At 37.5% G+C, this 18,050-nt stretch overlaps 1 protein-coding gene across 2 annotated transcripts in view; it reads right to left on the bottom strand.

The window, feature by feature from the left end:
* Positions 1 to 18,050, bottom strand: part of MSRA (methionine sulfoxide reductase A) — a 218,792-nt gene that overhangs the window by 72,419 nt on the left and 128,323 nt on the right. For both annotated transcript variants that reach the window (XM_087960326.1, XM_087960328.1), the window contains one exon: positions 12,577 to 12,683. In XM_087960326.1, coding sequence (XP_087816452.1) covers positions 12,577 to 12,683 — 107 coding nt within the window. The remainder of the gene's footprint in view (positions 1 to 12,576; positions 12,684 to 18,050) is intronic.

Raw genomic sequence — 18,050 nt, 5'->3', positions numbered from 1 at the left:
TCTTCCTCTCTAATTTTGGGTAGGGCCATCTTTGAGTGAGAAAAACCACTCCCTCCCCATAACCCCTGTCATAATCAGCTGATTGCTGTTGCAGAAAACAGAGTGCAGGACAAGTCCATAAGGTTGAACCTATGGGGACTAGAGAACTGCTTTCACAGGGAAGAAATGTACCAAAAGCATTGAACCAGCCATAAAATGGAGAAAGTCCAAGCCTGAAGAAATGCTTATTGAACTATTTAAAGCTGAAAGAAAAAAGGCTATTAAAAGTTCTCTCAGTTAATATGGAAATATTTGCCTAGAGACTGACAAGGATCAGAACACATGTCTATATAAAAGAAGAGATGCATGTGAATCTGGCTTGTGTAGATCCATTATACTTAGTCCACACATAATAAAAGCAAGACTTTTCTTCTGCAGCTCACATTGAAATGTTAATACTAATAGGTAGGTCAAGAATCTATTTATTTTTCTATGGATGCTTTGTAGTGAACAATGAATTACTGTAAGAATGGTGGGATTAGAAAAGGTGGCATCTGAAATCAAAATTGGAAGCCAGAACACAAACAATTAGAAATATGAAATTTCCACTTGATTAACTGAAAGTAACCAAACACATAGATTAAAGTAAATATAGAAATCTGAAATCATATTAAATATTAAAATAAAGGTAATGTCAACCAGGAGGTCAAATAAATTTATCGCTGTTGGTGACAAAGTATCAGATAATTTCATTTTCTTGGACTCAAGAGTAAATAGATGGACAGTGTGCTGTGGAAGCCTAGACAGGGTCCTTAAGAATGCTTCTGTGTTAATACAAATATGGAAATAAACTTTTCCCCCCAGTAGTAATGTATGACTGTGAAATTTGGACACTATAAGAAAAACATTTAAAATAACTACCTTCAAGTTAGGTATTTTGAGAATCTAAAAGATTCTCAATCTAAAAGATTACTAAGAGAATCACAGACTACAGAAAAACCATTTAGTTGATCCTAGATGAAATAAAAATCAACTGCTCTCTTGAAGCAATGATCAGCAATTAGAAACTCATATACTTTGGGCATATGATGTGAGAAGATACTGAGAAAATGCTTGATTGAGGGAAGTAGAAACGGAAGACAATGAATTAAGGGGATGGGTGGAATCAGAAATCACTGAAATATCCTCGAACAGATATAAATTATCACTGGAGAACAACTGAAATAATGGGCCTTTCTTCATCCAAAGGATGGGGCTGAGCTGAATTACATCTAAGTGTTAAATATTCCCCCAACAATTTTCAGTCTTGAAAAATATCCTGATAGCATAGTATTGTAAAATTGTCACAATGCAAAAACAGTGAACATTAAAATGTTCACTGGAGGTAAACAGAACTGGAGGTGGAAAGATAAAAATCCTAAAAACGTATAAATGAAATGAAACCTTTTCTATTTGCTGGTAGAACAGAACCTTTCAGTGGAACAATTCTCATCTGCCTCCCTAAAGCTTCATTGTTTTGCAAGAAATGAAGACTGCAAAGAAGCTCAGGCTGTTGTATGCCAGGATGCTAGAAATATTAAGATTGTGCTGAGTTTATTTATACTTATATTTAAATATTTCTAATTTTACAAATAAAACACCATCAGAATCTATATGTATGTGTGAGTGTATATATGTACATATATGTGTGTGAAGAGAAGATCAAAGGAGAACCAAGTTTAGAATTTAATCTGGTCCAGGTGCAGAATAGCCCTCTTGGTTGTTCAATTGTCATAGCAATTCTGATGACAGCTGTGCTGTAAATGGAAGTTAATTATAATATCTGAGGCCTGTCATCTGCATTTCCGCTATTTGAACTGGCAGGAGGAAAGGCCCCACTTGCAACTGCATCTGAATCCTAAACAGTTCAAAAGGAAATGTGGCAAGATGTTAAACAAAAGAAGTTCCCTGCTTACACTTCTCTGCGGGACTCCTGTTCTTTGGCAACATCCACTTCCAAGGGTCAAACTAATAGTATTGACCCAGGGAGAAGGGAAGGGGCTCTCAGTGACACAGCTAGGCAAGTATGGTATACATCTGGCAATTCAAGTGACCTCCGGGTGTTGCCCTTTCTTCCTTTTAATGGGTTCTGAGCTAAGAGTTGATAGGGAACAATGGTGGGTAGCTTTTTTTTTCTTCTTCCACCCAAGGATGCATCCAATGGACATGGTTTTTAGGCTGGTTACTATAGTAACTATAGCTGATTCTGCAGCATATTCAAGGTATCACATGGAAGAAGATAAATGTATTGCATGTAAGGGTGGAGGCAGAAATGAGAAGAGGGAGGCTGAGTAGAAGATTAGATTCAGGATTAAACATTCTCATCAGAAGGAGCAAGTCTTATTAAAGTGCTCCAATTCTGTCTTCTTTATAAGTTTCACCCTGCTAACACAACAAACTTACTCACATTTTTAAAGAAATGTAGTTTTATCAACAGGACATGTGCAGCCTCTCTATGTAAAAGAAAGGAATTAATTTAGTTAATTCAATGTGAGGCTATCATATTTTCTTTAGAAAAAAGAGGGGAAATGCCAGTCTCTTTCATAGAAATATAGTATATAGAAATAATTTTATGTTCAAAAGTTAATAATGTCTGAAACCAAAATTCCTTTTCTGCTTTTAGAAACATTTCCTAAAAATAAAATAATAAATAATAAAATAACAGTATATTATTCATTACTGTACAGTTATTAATGAGAACCATTAGTTACTTTTGTCTAATTTTCAAACTGCATCTATAGTGGTTTGATGTTGGTGCATCTGGCTAGAAACTGGAAGACCCATGAGTTCTATATGGAGGGAAGCATGTAGTAGGATACCTCAAGTTTCTGTCTTAAACCCAGTACACTTCAACATCTTCATAAATGGTTTGGATCAGGGGTCTGCAACCTTAAACACTCAAAGAGCCATTTGGACCTGTTTCCCACAGAAAAGAAAACCCCGGGAGCCAATAATTTAACAACTGGTGTGACTGGGTGAGCGTGGCCAACTCAACATCACTCACTCCCACCCAGTCACCTCCTGCTCTGGATTATGGAGCGAGTCTCCATCCCCTGCCATCACCCTTACCTTCTCAGGCCAGGCGAGGAGTGATGGGGAGGGGAGGTGCCACCCAGTGGTGGGATCAGCTGACAGGGAACCACAGCAGAGGGCTGAAAGAGCTGTATGTGGCTCCAGAGCCGCAGGTTGCAGACCCCTGGTTTAGATGAAGGACAGAAATGGAACTCATCAAAGCTGCAGACAAAACAAGCTTGGAGGAATAGTCAACACTTTAAGATAGGCTCAAAATCCAGAACGATCTTGACAGACTCGAACATTGGGCCCTATCCAACAAAATTCAATTCAGTGGTAAGAAAAGTTTTACACTTAGGCAAGAAAAATTAAATGCACGGGTATAGAATAGGTGATACCCAGCTCAACAGTAGTAACTATGTGAGAGAAATCTTAGTGGACAACCACTTATGTATGAACCAGCCATGTGCTGCAGAAGTATTAGTACCACTATATACTGCTTTGGCAAGACCACACTTGGAATAGTGTGTCCAGTTTTGGCCACCATTATACAAAGAAAAAGATATTAAGAGTGCAGAGAAAAGCACAAAGATGATTAGGGGACAACATATGAGGAACAGGTTGCAGGAACTGGATATGTCTAGTCTAATGAAGAAAAGGACTATGGGGTGACATGATAGCAGTCTTCTAATATTTAAGGACTGTCACAAAGAAGAGGGAGACAACCTATTCCCCAAAGCACCTGAGGGTAAGACAAGAAGTGACAGATGGAAACTCATCAAAGAAAGATCCAACCTAGAACTAAGCAGAAATTTCCTGTCAGTGAGAAATAATCAGTGGAATGGCTTGCCTTCAAAAGTTGTGGGTGCTCCATTACTGGAGGTTTTAAAAAACATTGGACAGCCATCTCTCTCTCTCTCTTTCTCTCTCTCCCTCCCTCCCTCCCTCTCTCCCTCTCCCTCTCTCTCTTACTGTCAGTCAAAATTCATATTAGTGGTCCTCAGGATTTAAAATTATGTGTTTGGTGGTCCCTGAAGTCCAAAAGGTTGGTGACCCCTGGACTAGAGGACCTCCAAAGTCCATTTCAATTCTGTTATTCTGTTATTCTATTTCCATTTTAGGCATAAAGCCATCTGAGTAAGCTTGGGCCAGTCACTACCTCTCAGCCCTAGAAAGATGGCAATGGGCAAACAACTTTAAAAAAACTTTGCCAAGAAAACTGTGATGTCTTGTCCAGGCAGCCATCAGAGGCCAACACTGACTTGAATGAAATACAATAAAATAAATAAAATAAAATAGCAGAACTATTTCTACCATACCTATTCAAATAAAAACAGCTTTATTTGACTAAAAGTGAACATTGCAAATATTAATCTTTCCTCTACAAGCCCAACTAGAGCAGTTTAGGTGCAGTTCATTTGCTTCAGAACTGACTAGCACTACAGTTTAGAATTTGCCATCTGGGTAGAGCTCAACACTGGAACATGGAAAGAAAATGTTTCCACTGGGCAGACGGAAACTATTTTTGAAGAATACCAATCCTTCTGAATAAAGAGACTTTGTAACTGAAGGCATGCATTCCAAGTAAATTTCAGCTGGAATTGGGGTGAAATTGTGATTCAGTCAAAGTTCTATGAAGTTGATCCAGTAATTCAAAGAACTTATTTCCCTAAGTCTCTAGCATGAATTCCAGAAAGCTCATAAGACTCATTTTTGATCAGACTGACACTGAACTGCCCTGGAAATTTCTACTATCCCCAGCCCTGTTCAAATATTAAATAAAGCTATGGAAGGGAATATAAACCCTCCATATCTATCAAACCTAGCCAGATAGACTAATGCTCAAGAGTGATTGAAGGGGGTTCAAGAACATCTGGAGGATATAAGTTTCCTTCTTTGGTATAAAAAAAAATCTCATTTTTTTCAAGGTATTCTTGAAAACAATCCATTTGGTTGACATCAAATTAGCTTTAAACAATTTGTACTATTACCCCAAAATAATATGATAATTGATTCTTTTCATGAAATTTATTATACTTGCAACCTGCTTTTCCATTAAAAGGATCAAGAGTAAATTAATGAACATATCCTAGTTAAAATACTACAGTAGAAATACTACAGGGAACATAAACATCTACCTCAAATTGAGCTCCAACTTGATGCCTGATGCTATTTTCTTGGAAACAGTAACAAAAATAGAGCAGGCTGTAGGCTTTTGTTTTTTGTTCTTTTAATTTTTCCAGCTGAGTGTACTATTAAGTTCTAACTACATCCAACACTGCTTAACTTTTTTGAGATAGGACAAGTTTGGCTAATAGGTGCTGCAAGTAATAAGCTGCCAATATTTCCAAGTCCTCTATTAGCTCACAATGATATCTCAGATCATGTTCACTATATAAATAGGAAGCCTGGTTTATAACCATCAACATTTATAATTGGCTTTTAACTCCTTACAAAAACGTGTCCTATATTTTTTAATAAAGATTATAAGTTTGTGAAATCAGAACTGGGAGGAAGGGCTTCAGGGAAGAAAACTGCTCCCCAACAGTTTCACAATTCAGTTTTGTTAAGGTATTGAGATTTAATAGCTGACTAGCTGCTGTAAGATTGATGCAATGAGGATGAATAAGCATGACCACTTTAAGACTGAGGATGGGTTCCACAGGATTTTACCACTTTAAGAAGCTGTCTATATATAGGAGGCCATGAGAGGGATTATCTCTCTCTCCTTGGGTTCTGTCTCCATTGTGGTTCTCTGTGCAGAGTAAAGAAGACTGACTGCTTGCCAGGTATTTGCATACCACATATATGTATGTATATAGCTGTCCTGTATATAAACCACTGTTAAAAGACAAAGCCTCTGTGTGCTGTGTTGTGCTCCTGGTTGTCTCACAATAGTCGTCATGCTGCAAACACTCTGACAAGTTTTAATTCCAGTGATGTCTCATACTATTCTTCTTCTAACAAATGATCAACTTTCATAAATTTTATGAAGTTAGGAGGTTTTTCTTAAGCCCGCCTAGGTTTTAATTGTACTTTTTAAAAATGAAAATCTTGTTTTAGACTAGGTTAAGTATATAGGAAGAGATAGAGAGGAGTACTACGGTAGTTAAGAGTAGCACAGTGGTTAGAATGTAGTATTGCAGGGTAATTTTGACCGGCTCATTGTTGGCTCAGCCTTCCATCCTTCTGAGGTTGGTAAAATGAGGACCCAGATTGTTGGGAGCAATATGCTGACTCTGTAAACTGCTTAGAGGGGGCTATAAAGCACTGTGAAGCGGTATATAAGTCTTATTGCTCCTTTGTTTTCCTCATACAATGAACTGAGCTTCTTTGGGAACTGTGCTCTTTTTAGCTGTTAGAAAAGGACAAAGCTGCTTACGTTTTTTAATTTTCACAATCTTGAAGATAAAATCAGAATACAAATTAAATAAGCAATAATTACTTAGCCTTTTAAAAAGAAAAAAAAACCCTATTGTCAGGCTAGATTAAAGCTTTTCTGACTATCATATTTAATTAGTTGGATGTTGATTTTCTATTTAATTTCTCAGTTGCAAAGAAAAGCATATCATGTTTTTTTATATGTTTCCAGATTGAAAAGACACTTGTCCATTTCTTCTGGATTCTGCAGGAAGTTTCTACTGCAAGATGAACTGGAATTGGCTTAGCTTCTAATAAAACATGGGAAAACATAATACATAGCAATACTTAGATATTGACATTATCACTACTACATAATGCAACATGCAGGGAATCAAGATGGCTTACATTTTTCCTGCGATATTAACATTTTTATATAGCTTCTTTTAACTTCTCTGAATTGTCTCATATGGTTACAAATACTGAGCAATTGGCAAGTCCTAAAGAGAGAAACCTCTTATAGACTATTTGCATGAAACATAAAAAATGCACTTGTGACTTTTAGTTTTGATTATTTAAAAAAATGGGTAATAGAAAAAAGTGAGCTTTTTTCTTTAATCATACAATAAAAGAAAATTTTGTAATTATATTTGCTGCAGAGTTCCCTTCTATTTCTTTTTATTCATTTTTACTGCAGTTTTGTTTTTGTGTTGTTTTTTTCTTTTTCATTTCTATTTTATATTAGTTGTGTTGGTATTTATGGTCCTTTAAAAATGTTTAATAAAATTTATTTTTAAAAAAAAATAGAAATATGAACCGTTCTCACAATGTTGCAGACATGTGCTAGGGCCACCAGAGGGCAATGAAATAAACCAAGTCCTGCCTTGATCAAAATTCTGAATTTCCATACTATTTCTTGGAGCTGGCAAGTCAGTCACCGCAGTATTTCTCATTTTTGTAGTAATAAAATGCCATTGAATAATGTGAAAGTTTATTTGCTGCTTGATGCTTAACACCAATTTGCACATGTGGAAGCGCTAATAATGAATTTGGAGTGGTGGATGATCTGTCAGAATAGAATAGAATAGAATAGAATAGAATAGAATAGAATAGAATAGAATAGAATAGAATAGAATAGCCAATCAAATACTAGGAAACAGTCAATATAAATCATAAGGATACAAGCAACAAAGTTACAGTCCTACAGTCACAAGTGGGAGGGGATGGGTGATAAGGAGTGATGAGAAGATTATTTGTTTAGCAGGGTGACGGCTTTCGGGGAAAAACTGTTCTTGTTTCTAGTTGTTCTGGTGTGCAGTGCTCTATAGCGTCGTTTTGAGGGAAGGAATTGAAACAGTTTATGTCCAGGATGTGAGGGGTCTGTAAATATTTTCACAGCCCTCTTTTTAATTTAATTAACTGAAATAGTTAAAAAAAATTATACCAACTCAAAGAATAGGGAATGTAACACCTAACTCATGGCATACTAATGCCATTGTAAAATGTAATACAAATACAAAGAGCAGAGATGTTAAACCAAAGACACATTCCACAAAATATCCTGACCATTCTGTTGTCCCCAAATTCGGGTCTTAGCCTGGCCCCAAAGCTGATGAAGACTATCAGACATGAAGTGCAAGATTGATGTCCTTTTATTGAAGCGCTTCAGCCAAAGGAGTCCCAGCCAGCAAAATGCCAGGACCCAGAACAAAGGATTCAACAAGATTTTATAGTTTTTTAAGGCAGGATAAAGAAACTGTCTAATAGGCTTTTTGAAAGTTATCTAAAGGGTCCTCTATTGGCTCCATGTCATTCCTATTTCTAAGTCTTAACTAATGAATACTTAAAAAGTTATCTAACAAGTATTCTATCAGCTCTACTTCAACCCTATTCTTAAAAGTTAACTAATAGGCATCCTAGAAGACTTTAGCAAGTCTTCTATTAGCTCTGTCTTAGCTCTTATTTTCTACATTGAAAGGGGCTCCACCCGTCCACACTCCCTCTTCCTTTATCTTTGTTATGGAGGCTTTGCAAATACACATCTCCTTTTCTTCTCAGTTCATGCCATAACTTTGCATTTTTACAGCAAATGGCCCATCAATTCAAACCCCAGTCAATTATAGCACTTGAATCCTGACTTATCCTAATCATGTGTTTGGACTGGGAATTTGTATCTTTTTGGCATCCACTTGCAATGTATTTTTCTCTTGGCAATAGTTAGCTATTAAACAATAGACCCCTATGGATTGATCGGCTGTGCATCTTTTACACATAGCAGCAATCTTGATGGAACATTGTAAAATTAGTCCAAATCTGAAACTATCAGAAAGCCTGTATTGAAGAGGCTGGAAAATGCAAAGTTTTCCTCCTATGTATAGAGAAGTATAACTGTATATGAGGATTTTTCTTCGGTTTGGTGCCAAGCTTTTGGAATATACAAATTCTTTTTTGTATAGTAGACCCACAACTGTTCTAGAAAAAAATAGAAATGTCTCTGTGTTCCCTGTCTACTTGCAAGTGATAACTAGTATTCAGAAGCAAAAGATAGCTGAAGATCAACACTGCTTAGTCGTTAAGTGACTGTGGTGCTGGAGTGTGGAGTGTGTTGGAGACAAGACTGACATTTTTGAGCTTACAGCATATTAGTTTTAGAAAAGAGAAGACACAAGTCCATAAGACAACAGTGCATGATAGCCGGAAGGAACACTAAATTATCATGTGGTAAAAAAAATATATAGCTGAGCACTATATTAAGGATAAGTCTGAGGACAAATGAAAGGGAGGGAGGGAGGGAGGGAGGGAGAGGGAGAGGGAGGGGGAGGGGGAGGGGAGGGGGAGAGAGGGAGAGGGAGAGGGAGAGAGAGATGGGGGGAGGGAGAGAGAGAGAGAGAGAGGCAAATGTTTATACCATGAACTGGGAGGCTAAGAAAATACTGTTTAGAGAGAATGGGGAAAAAATTCTACTGTTCTTAGAGGAATAGTATTTGAAATAAATGCAGAGACTGTATGTGAGCTGGACTCACTCTATTTTGCAAATGATGAAAAAATACTGAACAGTTTTGTAAATAAATTAATAGATCTATAGAAAATAAATAGAACGCAGAGTAAATTAGACATAAGAATATGATTAAGATGATACATGAACAAAACCTAAACACTACCTGTGAAACAATAAACAAATACTTCATAGATGAAACATGTACCTATGTGCCTGCTTTCCTCTATAGGAACTATCCAAAACAATTATGTGGCAAATTTCATATTTTCCAAAGTTTTCTAAAGGCAAGAGACTGACAGCATAACTCTGCAGATACTCCTATTTCTGGATGTAGGGTAGGAAAAATTACATCAATGAGGGAGAATACCCACATAAAGCAGATCCCCATTGTGCTTTTAAATCTACTAAACAACAACCAAATGAAATAACTGTCTATAGAAGTTGCTCACAGAATATTACAGATTGAACATACATAATTGATTTTAAAACAGCCGGATTACAGAGAGATAACTTGACTTGAATTAAATATCTAAAGCTTAAATCCTATCTTGCCAATCCCCAGGGCAAAATTCTTTCAATCTCAATAAGACTTGTTTCTGAATTGTAGTCCATATTATTTAAATTCGATAGACACAATTGTTAATGTAAAAAATTACATGAATAATTGTCAGTGATCTGACCTTTTAAAAGCTTCTTGCATGTGACTGGAGAAACTAAGATGTAAAACATTAAGCTATATTGAGAAAAAGAGATATGCAGAAAGGATCTGATTAGGATGCCTGGAACTACTTCAACCTTTTCTTTTTCTGAAAACCTCTTAATTCTTTCCATTTAAATGGGTCAAATACCTACCCATAAAATTTATGTATGAAAAACTAGCACATCAAGAATAAAACAGCAGGAAAGAAAAGAGAGGAAAGTATAGATAAACAAAAAAAGTCTCACAATTTGAGCAGCTTCTTCTGATTAAAGGATCAATACCCGCATGTTGTCAAGATCACAGATGACCTTATAACAGTCAGTCACAAGACAATACTTCTCCCTCCAAGTTGACAGACCAAAACAGACAGACAATGATAGCTTGATCAGCTGTGGTCTAAGCCCAGGATGAAGTGGAGAAGAGTTGCTGGCATCAAAACTCAGTTATGTGAGTGCTAAAGTGAGACTGAAGTTTGCTAGTTTGTAAAATGTAAACTTAATATGCTTTACAGAATATTCTGACAATCTAAAAATACAGATAGCTAGCCTTCCCCCATTTAAAAAAAAATCATTTCAGTATACAATAGGAAAAGATTTTCTGTGGCAAGGGGGAAAAACCCAGATATTTTTCAATCTTAAACCCATCTCCCAAAAACTGCACATAGAACTAGAGGAAAGAAAACAATATAAATTAATGAGAAACATCCTTAGTCCTCTTGGGAGGGGGAATGAATAATAATGATGCAGGTATTCCTTAGAATAAAGTTTATAATTCACTGGAAAGTAATGAGAAGAAGACTTTGGAAAAAGACATTAATATAGTAGCAGACCACCATTTTTTCCCATGCCACTACTTGCTGCTATCTCTGCTATTTCAGATATACTCAATATATTCAGGATAAATACAAAAACAAGTATATGAATTTTAGAGTTTATTGTGTCACTTGACTTGATTTATACAACTGTATGGGAGCTTGATTTGGAAATATCCTACATTTCTAACTATGTAGATATAAAATACTTTATACTATTTCATAAAGTAAAATTGTTCTCAAGTGAATAAACAACTCAAGCTTGCAATTATGAGAGTTACATGTTTTGTCACTGTCTTCCATTCTTTTTTTCTTTATATCTAACTGATGTGAAATCATTAGCCAACAAATCTTCCTGCTGATATTTTACTTTGCTCGCTATCCTTCGCGGAAAGAAAACTCAAAGGTAGTGATGTCAGTCATCACATATTTTATAGAGTCTCCAGCTATTAACTATTCAAAGACAGCAAACAATACTGGAAGATATTCATGGTTCTGAATGGAGTTTCTCCTCATTATGAATGATAGCATGAAAAGTACAGCAATGCCAAAACAATATCTGATATAAATACACTGACCTTAACAATGAGATTGGAAATAAAATAGGTATCTAGTCTTCAAGGAGTCGGAAAAAACCCTCTTCTCAGCAAAGTACAGACTAATGCAAACCTGAGCATTTTATGGCCCGTGGGCACAGGCGGTCCTAATCACATGGCATTGACAGCAGGCAGCGGCCATCAACAGTGTCAACTGCAAGGCAGCATTGGTGGGTGGGGTGTAGAGCAGTGTCAGCATTGCAGTGCAGTATTGTGCAGTATCAGTGCAGTATTGGCAGAGGAGAGCAGCTTTGGGGGCAGTGTTGGCAGTGGCGGGTGGAGCAGCAGCAATCCTACACAAGAGTCCCAGTTTCTCATCTGGCCCTTTTGGAAAATTAATTGCCCATCCCTGGGCTAGTGGTTACAAAACTGGTAGAGCACGGTATACAACTGGTAGTTTAACAACCTTTCAAAGTTATGATGGCATGAAAGGCTGCTTTACATTCTGTCAAGTACTTCCACCCATGCATTCGTGATTTGGGTGCTGGGCAGCATGTGCATATTATAACTGACTGTCAAGTGCTCTGTGGTCATGTGATCATCATTTCCAATCTTCTCTGCCAGAAAGTCAATGGAGAAGCTGATAGGGAAGGTTGCAAGCTGCTACCGACATGCCAAAGAATCCCCTCTCCTCCATGCATGGCAGGAAAAGGTACAGAAATCCTTTGTGGAGCTGCACAATCCCCATCATCTCATCTCTTTAGCTCTGTGCATGAGTTCCCTTCTGTACACAGAAAAGAGAGGAACCTGTGCACTGTCGTGGAGAAACAAAATAATAATCTTCACGACCCCTGACTCATTTCTCCAGACCGGCACATAAGTTCACCTCCATGCATGAAGAGGAGCTATCTTCCCTTTTTCAGCGGGCAACTGTTTCGCTCTATCTGCTTAACAACTGAAACAGGAAGAGCTGGGATTGAAGTCATTGAGCAAAGTGGTGTCATGTGGATGTCTTTCTTAATTACCTCACTCAACAACTGAGACTCCAGTTCCAATTGTAGACATAAGTTGAGAGGATACGTTGTAATGGCTTTTCTCAATCTGAATATTGTAAGGTGACCTGGAAGCACTTTATCCTTACCTTTTGGTAATCATTTTTAGATTTCAAGGCAGACTCCATTTGATCTGGGGTGACTGTATAGATAGCAGACCGATACTGTGTCCCAGCATCATTTCCCTGCCGCATCCCTAAAAATAAAAATAACGGAAAGGATAGAATGTTTAGTTACAGAACTCCATTGTAATGCCAGAACTCCAGAGTAATGGATCCTACAAGATAGAAATCCACATGACTTAGAATTTCTTCTAGAAGTCCTCTGGTCCCCTCCCCATGGCCCCACTTCCTGCTTTGGGTCAGAACCTTATGACTTCCAGTTGATACTATATCTCCTCCAGGGGTCACATCAATGGTGTTCACTTATACTTTCTTGTGTCAGAAGGAAGCTTTCATAACCTTTTTCTGGTGATTAAAAAATACAAAAAGCAAAATAAATTCAATAGTTCAGTCGTCTTTCTATGTATTATGTAAACATGTGACTAGAGATTTCAGTCCTTTTTTTCTTCCTGTGGGAGGCAGGCCAATCTCAAAGATGATAAACAAAATCAAAATTTATTATTAAAACAATAAAGCAACCCTGAAATAAAATCAGTTTTAAATACCTAAAATGCAAATGTAAGGTTTTGAAGGAGATAAATTCAGAGCTGATTAGATCATGATTAGGTTAAAATTACAACAGAAAATGCAATTCCGCAGCAGATCACAAACCGAGAATCATCAGATAGAAATGTTTTTGTTACATGAAGATTCTATCAAAAGAGATAGTGTTTGGGAAGGAGAGCTTGCTCTTGGCCTCCCTACAAGTGGAGGCTATGTGGCACCTTCCTGGAAGTGGGTGCCATTTTGGAGCAGCCACAATTCATTCCATCTGCTCCCAAATGGTATCCCCTTCTGGGATAGCACCACACGGTCTCCACTGGGTAGGAAGGCCACATAGTAGAGCAGCTGTTTCCCAAAGACCTACCCAAAAAATAAGTGACTGCGTCATGATTGGAGGGATGAGGAGGAGAGTGTGGAACCAGTAGATTTGGAAGCTCAAGGCCTCCAGAGACCCACCTGCCCCTGTGAGGTGGGGCGGATTGAGAAAGAGTGACTGGTTCAAAGTCATCCAACCAGCTTTCATGCCTAAAGGAGGTCTAGGTCTCATAGTCTTCTGGTTTCTAGAATATACACTGCGCCAAAGTACTACAGGTAGTTCTCAACTTATGGCCACAACTGACCCCAATATTTCTATTGTTAAGTGAGACATTTGTTAAGTGAGTTTTACTCCATTTTACAACTTCTCTTGCCACAGTTGTTAAATGAATCACTGCAGTTAATAACTTAGTATAACTTAGTAACAACCTGGTTGTTAAGTGAATCTGGCTACCCCATTGATTTTGCTTATCAGAAGGTTACGAAAGGTGATCACATGACCCTGGGAAACTGCAACTGTCATAAATATGAATCAGCTGCCAAGCAACTGAATTTTGATCACATGATTATGGGATGCTGCAACAATCGTAAGTGGTTTGGGCTAATTATTCCTGATATATGGCATCCTGTCTTTTTATTAAAACTATAAAATAAAGCTGAATATTAGCAAAATAGATAGGTACCTCTTAATCAAAGCCACCAGCAATGTATAAAATGTGTTTGGCAAGTCAAGAAGAATTACTAAATTTTGGTACAACTCAGAGGAAAGCAAAAATCATATTACACTGCAATGAAGTTTGCATCTAGATGAATTTATTTTAATCTGTCAATCTCTCTGTTGAGGTTATGGAATTATCAGTTTTTCCTCCTTTCTGGTATTAAGGTGTAATTATATTTTGAGTGTCAAATCTGTAGCATTTCTAATTTCCTTCCCATAAGTGACAAAAAGCTAATGGTTCTTTTTTCTAGTCTTTCATTCCCAAATGAAATTATACTAATAACGGAAACAAATTACTACTCTCTGAAACTCTCTTTGGTGTGGTGTAGTGAAACTGTAAAGGGCACTCATAGTTTCTTAGATTGTAAAAAACAGAGCTTTGATTTACATTTTCTATATCTGCCATTTGTTTTCTAATATATTGATCCACCATTTTCCTTCTCCACCCCAATCAATACCTGCTGAATTAAGACTAATAAAAACTCCTTTCCTGCAGCTCTTCATATTATTATCTAGCAAAAGTTAACTATATTGTGTTGCCCTGGTTTGATCTCATCACTCACTGTAACGATTATGTGAACAAAGCTTAAGAGTTGCCAAGGGAAAAGAAAACTGAAAAGAAGGTCACAGTATGAAAATCAGCTAGTATGGTAAAGCCATTTGTATGGCCAAGGCAACACAGAGATGAACCGTCCTTCCACACCCAATGGTTGCTGCTTCCCAGAACTGTTTTGATTGTTGGGAGTATACAATGATTTTATAATTTCTTCAACAGGATTTGTTATGGAACATAATAGGTTTAATAAGAGGACTAACAATAATAAATTACAAAGATGTGAAAAATAGACCCAAACCTCTCCAAAATTTAGGGCAGGCACAGCTAATCTATTTTGTAAGCTGCCTAGAGTTGCTTCATTAGTTAGATAGATCACATGTATATTTAATAAAATAAATAAGTCATTTGATAGACCACATTAGAAACCACAGGTTTATTGAGATAAGCTATGGAAAAAGAACTTTGTAAGTCTGCTTGTATTGTATTTCCCTCCCTCTTATTTCCCATTGAGCCAGAGAAAAACACTCTGAGTGTCTTCCTAATAGCATCTCCTTTCCCAGAATTTAAAGGAGCACTTCTCTTTTATTGTTCCTGAAACAACTTAAGAATATTCATTTCAAAGCCATTCCTATGGCTTTTTGCAGAACTGTTGAGATGCCTATCAATTTTAGCTGATAGCTTACTTCGTCATTTTTTTTAAGTTTTCCTTTTTTTTACTCATTGAATTTAATCTTTCAAAGCTCCTGTAGCACAGGGGAACTACCAAGAAACTGGAAAAGAGCTGATGTGGTTCCTATCTACAAAAAGGGGAGAAAATGGATCCAGGAAATTATTGGCCAATCGGCTTAATCAATACCTGGGAAAATCCTGGAAAAGATAATCAAGAGACAGATTTGTGAGCATGTAAAAATGAACAAGAAGGAAGCATGGGTTTGTTAAAAACAAATTATGCCAGACAAATCTTTTTTCTTTTTCTTTTAGTGGATTACTGGGTCAGAAAAATGTTGCAGACATAATATATAGTAAAGCACTTCGGTAAAGCACTTGACAAAGTAGACCACAACCTGCTTCTTGATAAGGTAAAACAAGGTGGAATGGACAGTGCCATTGCCAGATGGATTCATAGTTGGCTGACCAACTATACCCAGCATACAGTTGGAACTATATCTACGTGGAGGGAAACATGCAGTGGCTCTCAGAGTTCTGTTTTGGCCCAATACTCTTCAACATTCCTAAATCATCTAGAGGAGGGGAGAAAAAAAGAACATCAACAATTGCAAACAACATCAAGCTGCAGGAAATTGCTAACACTTCAGAAGATAGACTTGTAAGGTCCCAGAAGTTTCCCCAAGCCACGGACATGTCAAGGAGTGAGACTCGAGACAAGGCTTGCAAAAATAACAGCTTTTTTATTCTTTGGCCAAAGCAAAAAGTCTGGGTGAATACTATGTCCAAAACCTACAGACAAAATGCATGTAAGAACTAGCCACACCCTGCAAGAGTGGCTCAGAGTATTATATACATTTTACGCTGATAGAAACAAAGTTTATCCAATCAGAGACAAAGGTTCGTTATTAATGTGGGCAATGTCTTACCCATGCCCTCCCTTTCCTTATCCATGGAGCGTTCTTTGTCCGTGCTGTCCATACTTTGTTATTTTACACAGTATCCCTTGTCCTTGTGTGTTCATGCTCCTGGGTAGCCACCCCCTTATCTATGGAGCAGGATGTTCATGGGAATTGTCTCCACGGATGTGTCTAGCTCTGAAGCAAATTGCAGAGGCGAGAAACCAGATAGAAAAGGATACAATTCTCTTACAGAATGAATTCCTAACAAATGATTTCCATCCTTAGCAAAATAGTACAAGCAACTTCTTTAACAGAAGCAAAGAGCAAAGGTTAGATTGATTCATGTCAATATGTCATTTCAGACTGAAGATTCAGAAGGATCTTGACAGACTTGAGCAATGGGTCCTATCCAAAAAGATGCAGTTCAGTGATGAGAAAATAAGGTCCCACACTTGGGGTGGAAAAAACAAATGCATAGGTATAGAATAGGCAGTACCTGACACAATAGTTGAGCCAACTGTGAGAGGGATCTATGTGTTCTGGAGGACCACCACTTATGTGTGAATCACCAATGTGCTGCAACTGCCAAAAATGCCAAAGCACCTTTGGGACTGCCACTGCAGTCGTAGTCTGCATCAACAGAGGAATAGCATTCTAGATCACAAGAAGAGATAATACTGTTTTATACCACACTAGTGAGGCTACACTTGGAATACAAATCCAGTTCCGATCACCATGATACAAAAAGATGCTGGGACCCTAGAAAGTGTGCAGAGAAGAGCAACAAAGACGATAAGGAATCTGGAGGCAAAATCATATGATGAACAGTTGAGAGAGCTAGATATGTCTAGTCTTTTGAAGAGAAGAATTAGAAATGGCAGGATAGCTGTCTTCCAGTATTTGAGAGACTGTCACAGACAAGAGGAAATTAACATATTATCCAAAACACCAAAGGATAGAGAAGAAATAATGAGTGGAAGCTTGTTAAAAAGAGATCTAACCTAAAACTAAGGAGAAATTTCCTCACAGTAAGATCAGTTAATCATTGGAATGGTTTGCCTCCCAGAGTTGCTTGTGCTCCATTGCTAGAAGTTTTCAAGAAAAGACTGGACAACCATTTGACCAGAATGGCATGAGGTCTCCTACCTTGGATAAGGGACTGGACTATAATACCTCTAAGTTCCCTTCCTGCCCTATGATTCTATGTTCTAGGATTATATCACTCCCACTTGGTAACCAGACCAGGACTTCGATTCCATAGGAGGTCTAAAAATATTTTTATTGAAATCAGCTATTCTGTAATATCAGAATAGCTGATCTCACTAGCCATAAACTGTAATATTAGTTGAAACAAGAAATTTTGTTTTGTGCGATAGTCCCTTATCTTAGTATTCCTCTGTAGCCATAGAGAAGTATGGGTAGTCTTCCTTGATGGACTACCACTGCAGGGCTGCTGATAAGCTGGATTTGAGATTCCAACGACCACACCCCATCACACAACCACATTTTGAGCACTCGGCAACTGGTCCATATTTGCTCACTGACCTAGTATACATTAAAGAATTGACAGTATCAGTTTAACTTTGGAGAGAAATCGTACCTGCTTGGCAATATCCGTGATCTAAAAGCAAAATGTCTAAGATTCATTTATAATTCTAGAATTAAAAGAGTCAGCAACAGGAGTGGGAAGGATCTATCTCTCTGCCTATTAAGGGATGCTTGCATAATACATCAAGCCACA

The sequence above is a fragment of the Notechis scutatus genome, chromosome 1, assembly GCF_049901735.1.
Source record: "Notechis scutatus isolate UNSWTSFEM ecotype Mainland chromosome 1, rNotScu1.2, whole genome shotgun sequence".
In the NCBI taxonomy this organism is placed as follows: Eukaryota; Metazoa; Chordata; class Lepidosauria; order Squamata; family Elapidae; genus Notechis; species Notechis scutatus.
The sequence above is the reverse complement of the archived record's forward strand: the minus strand, read 5'-3'. Positions and strand labels throughout refer to the sequence as shown.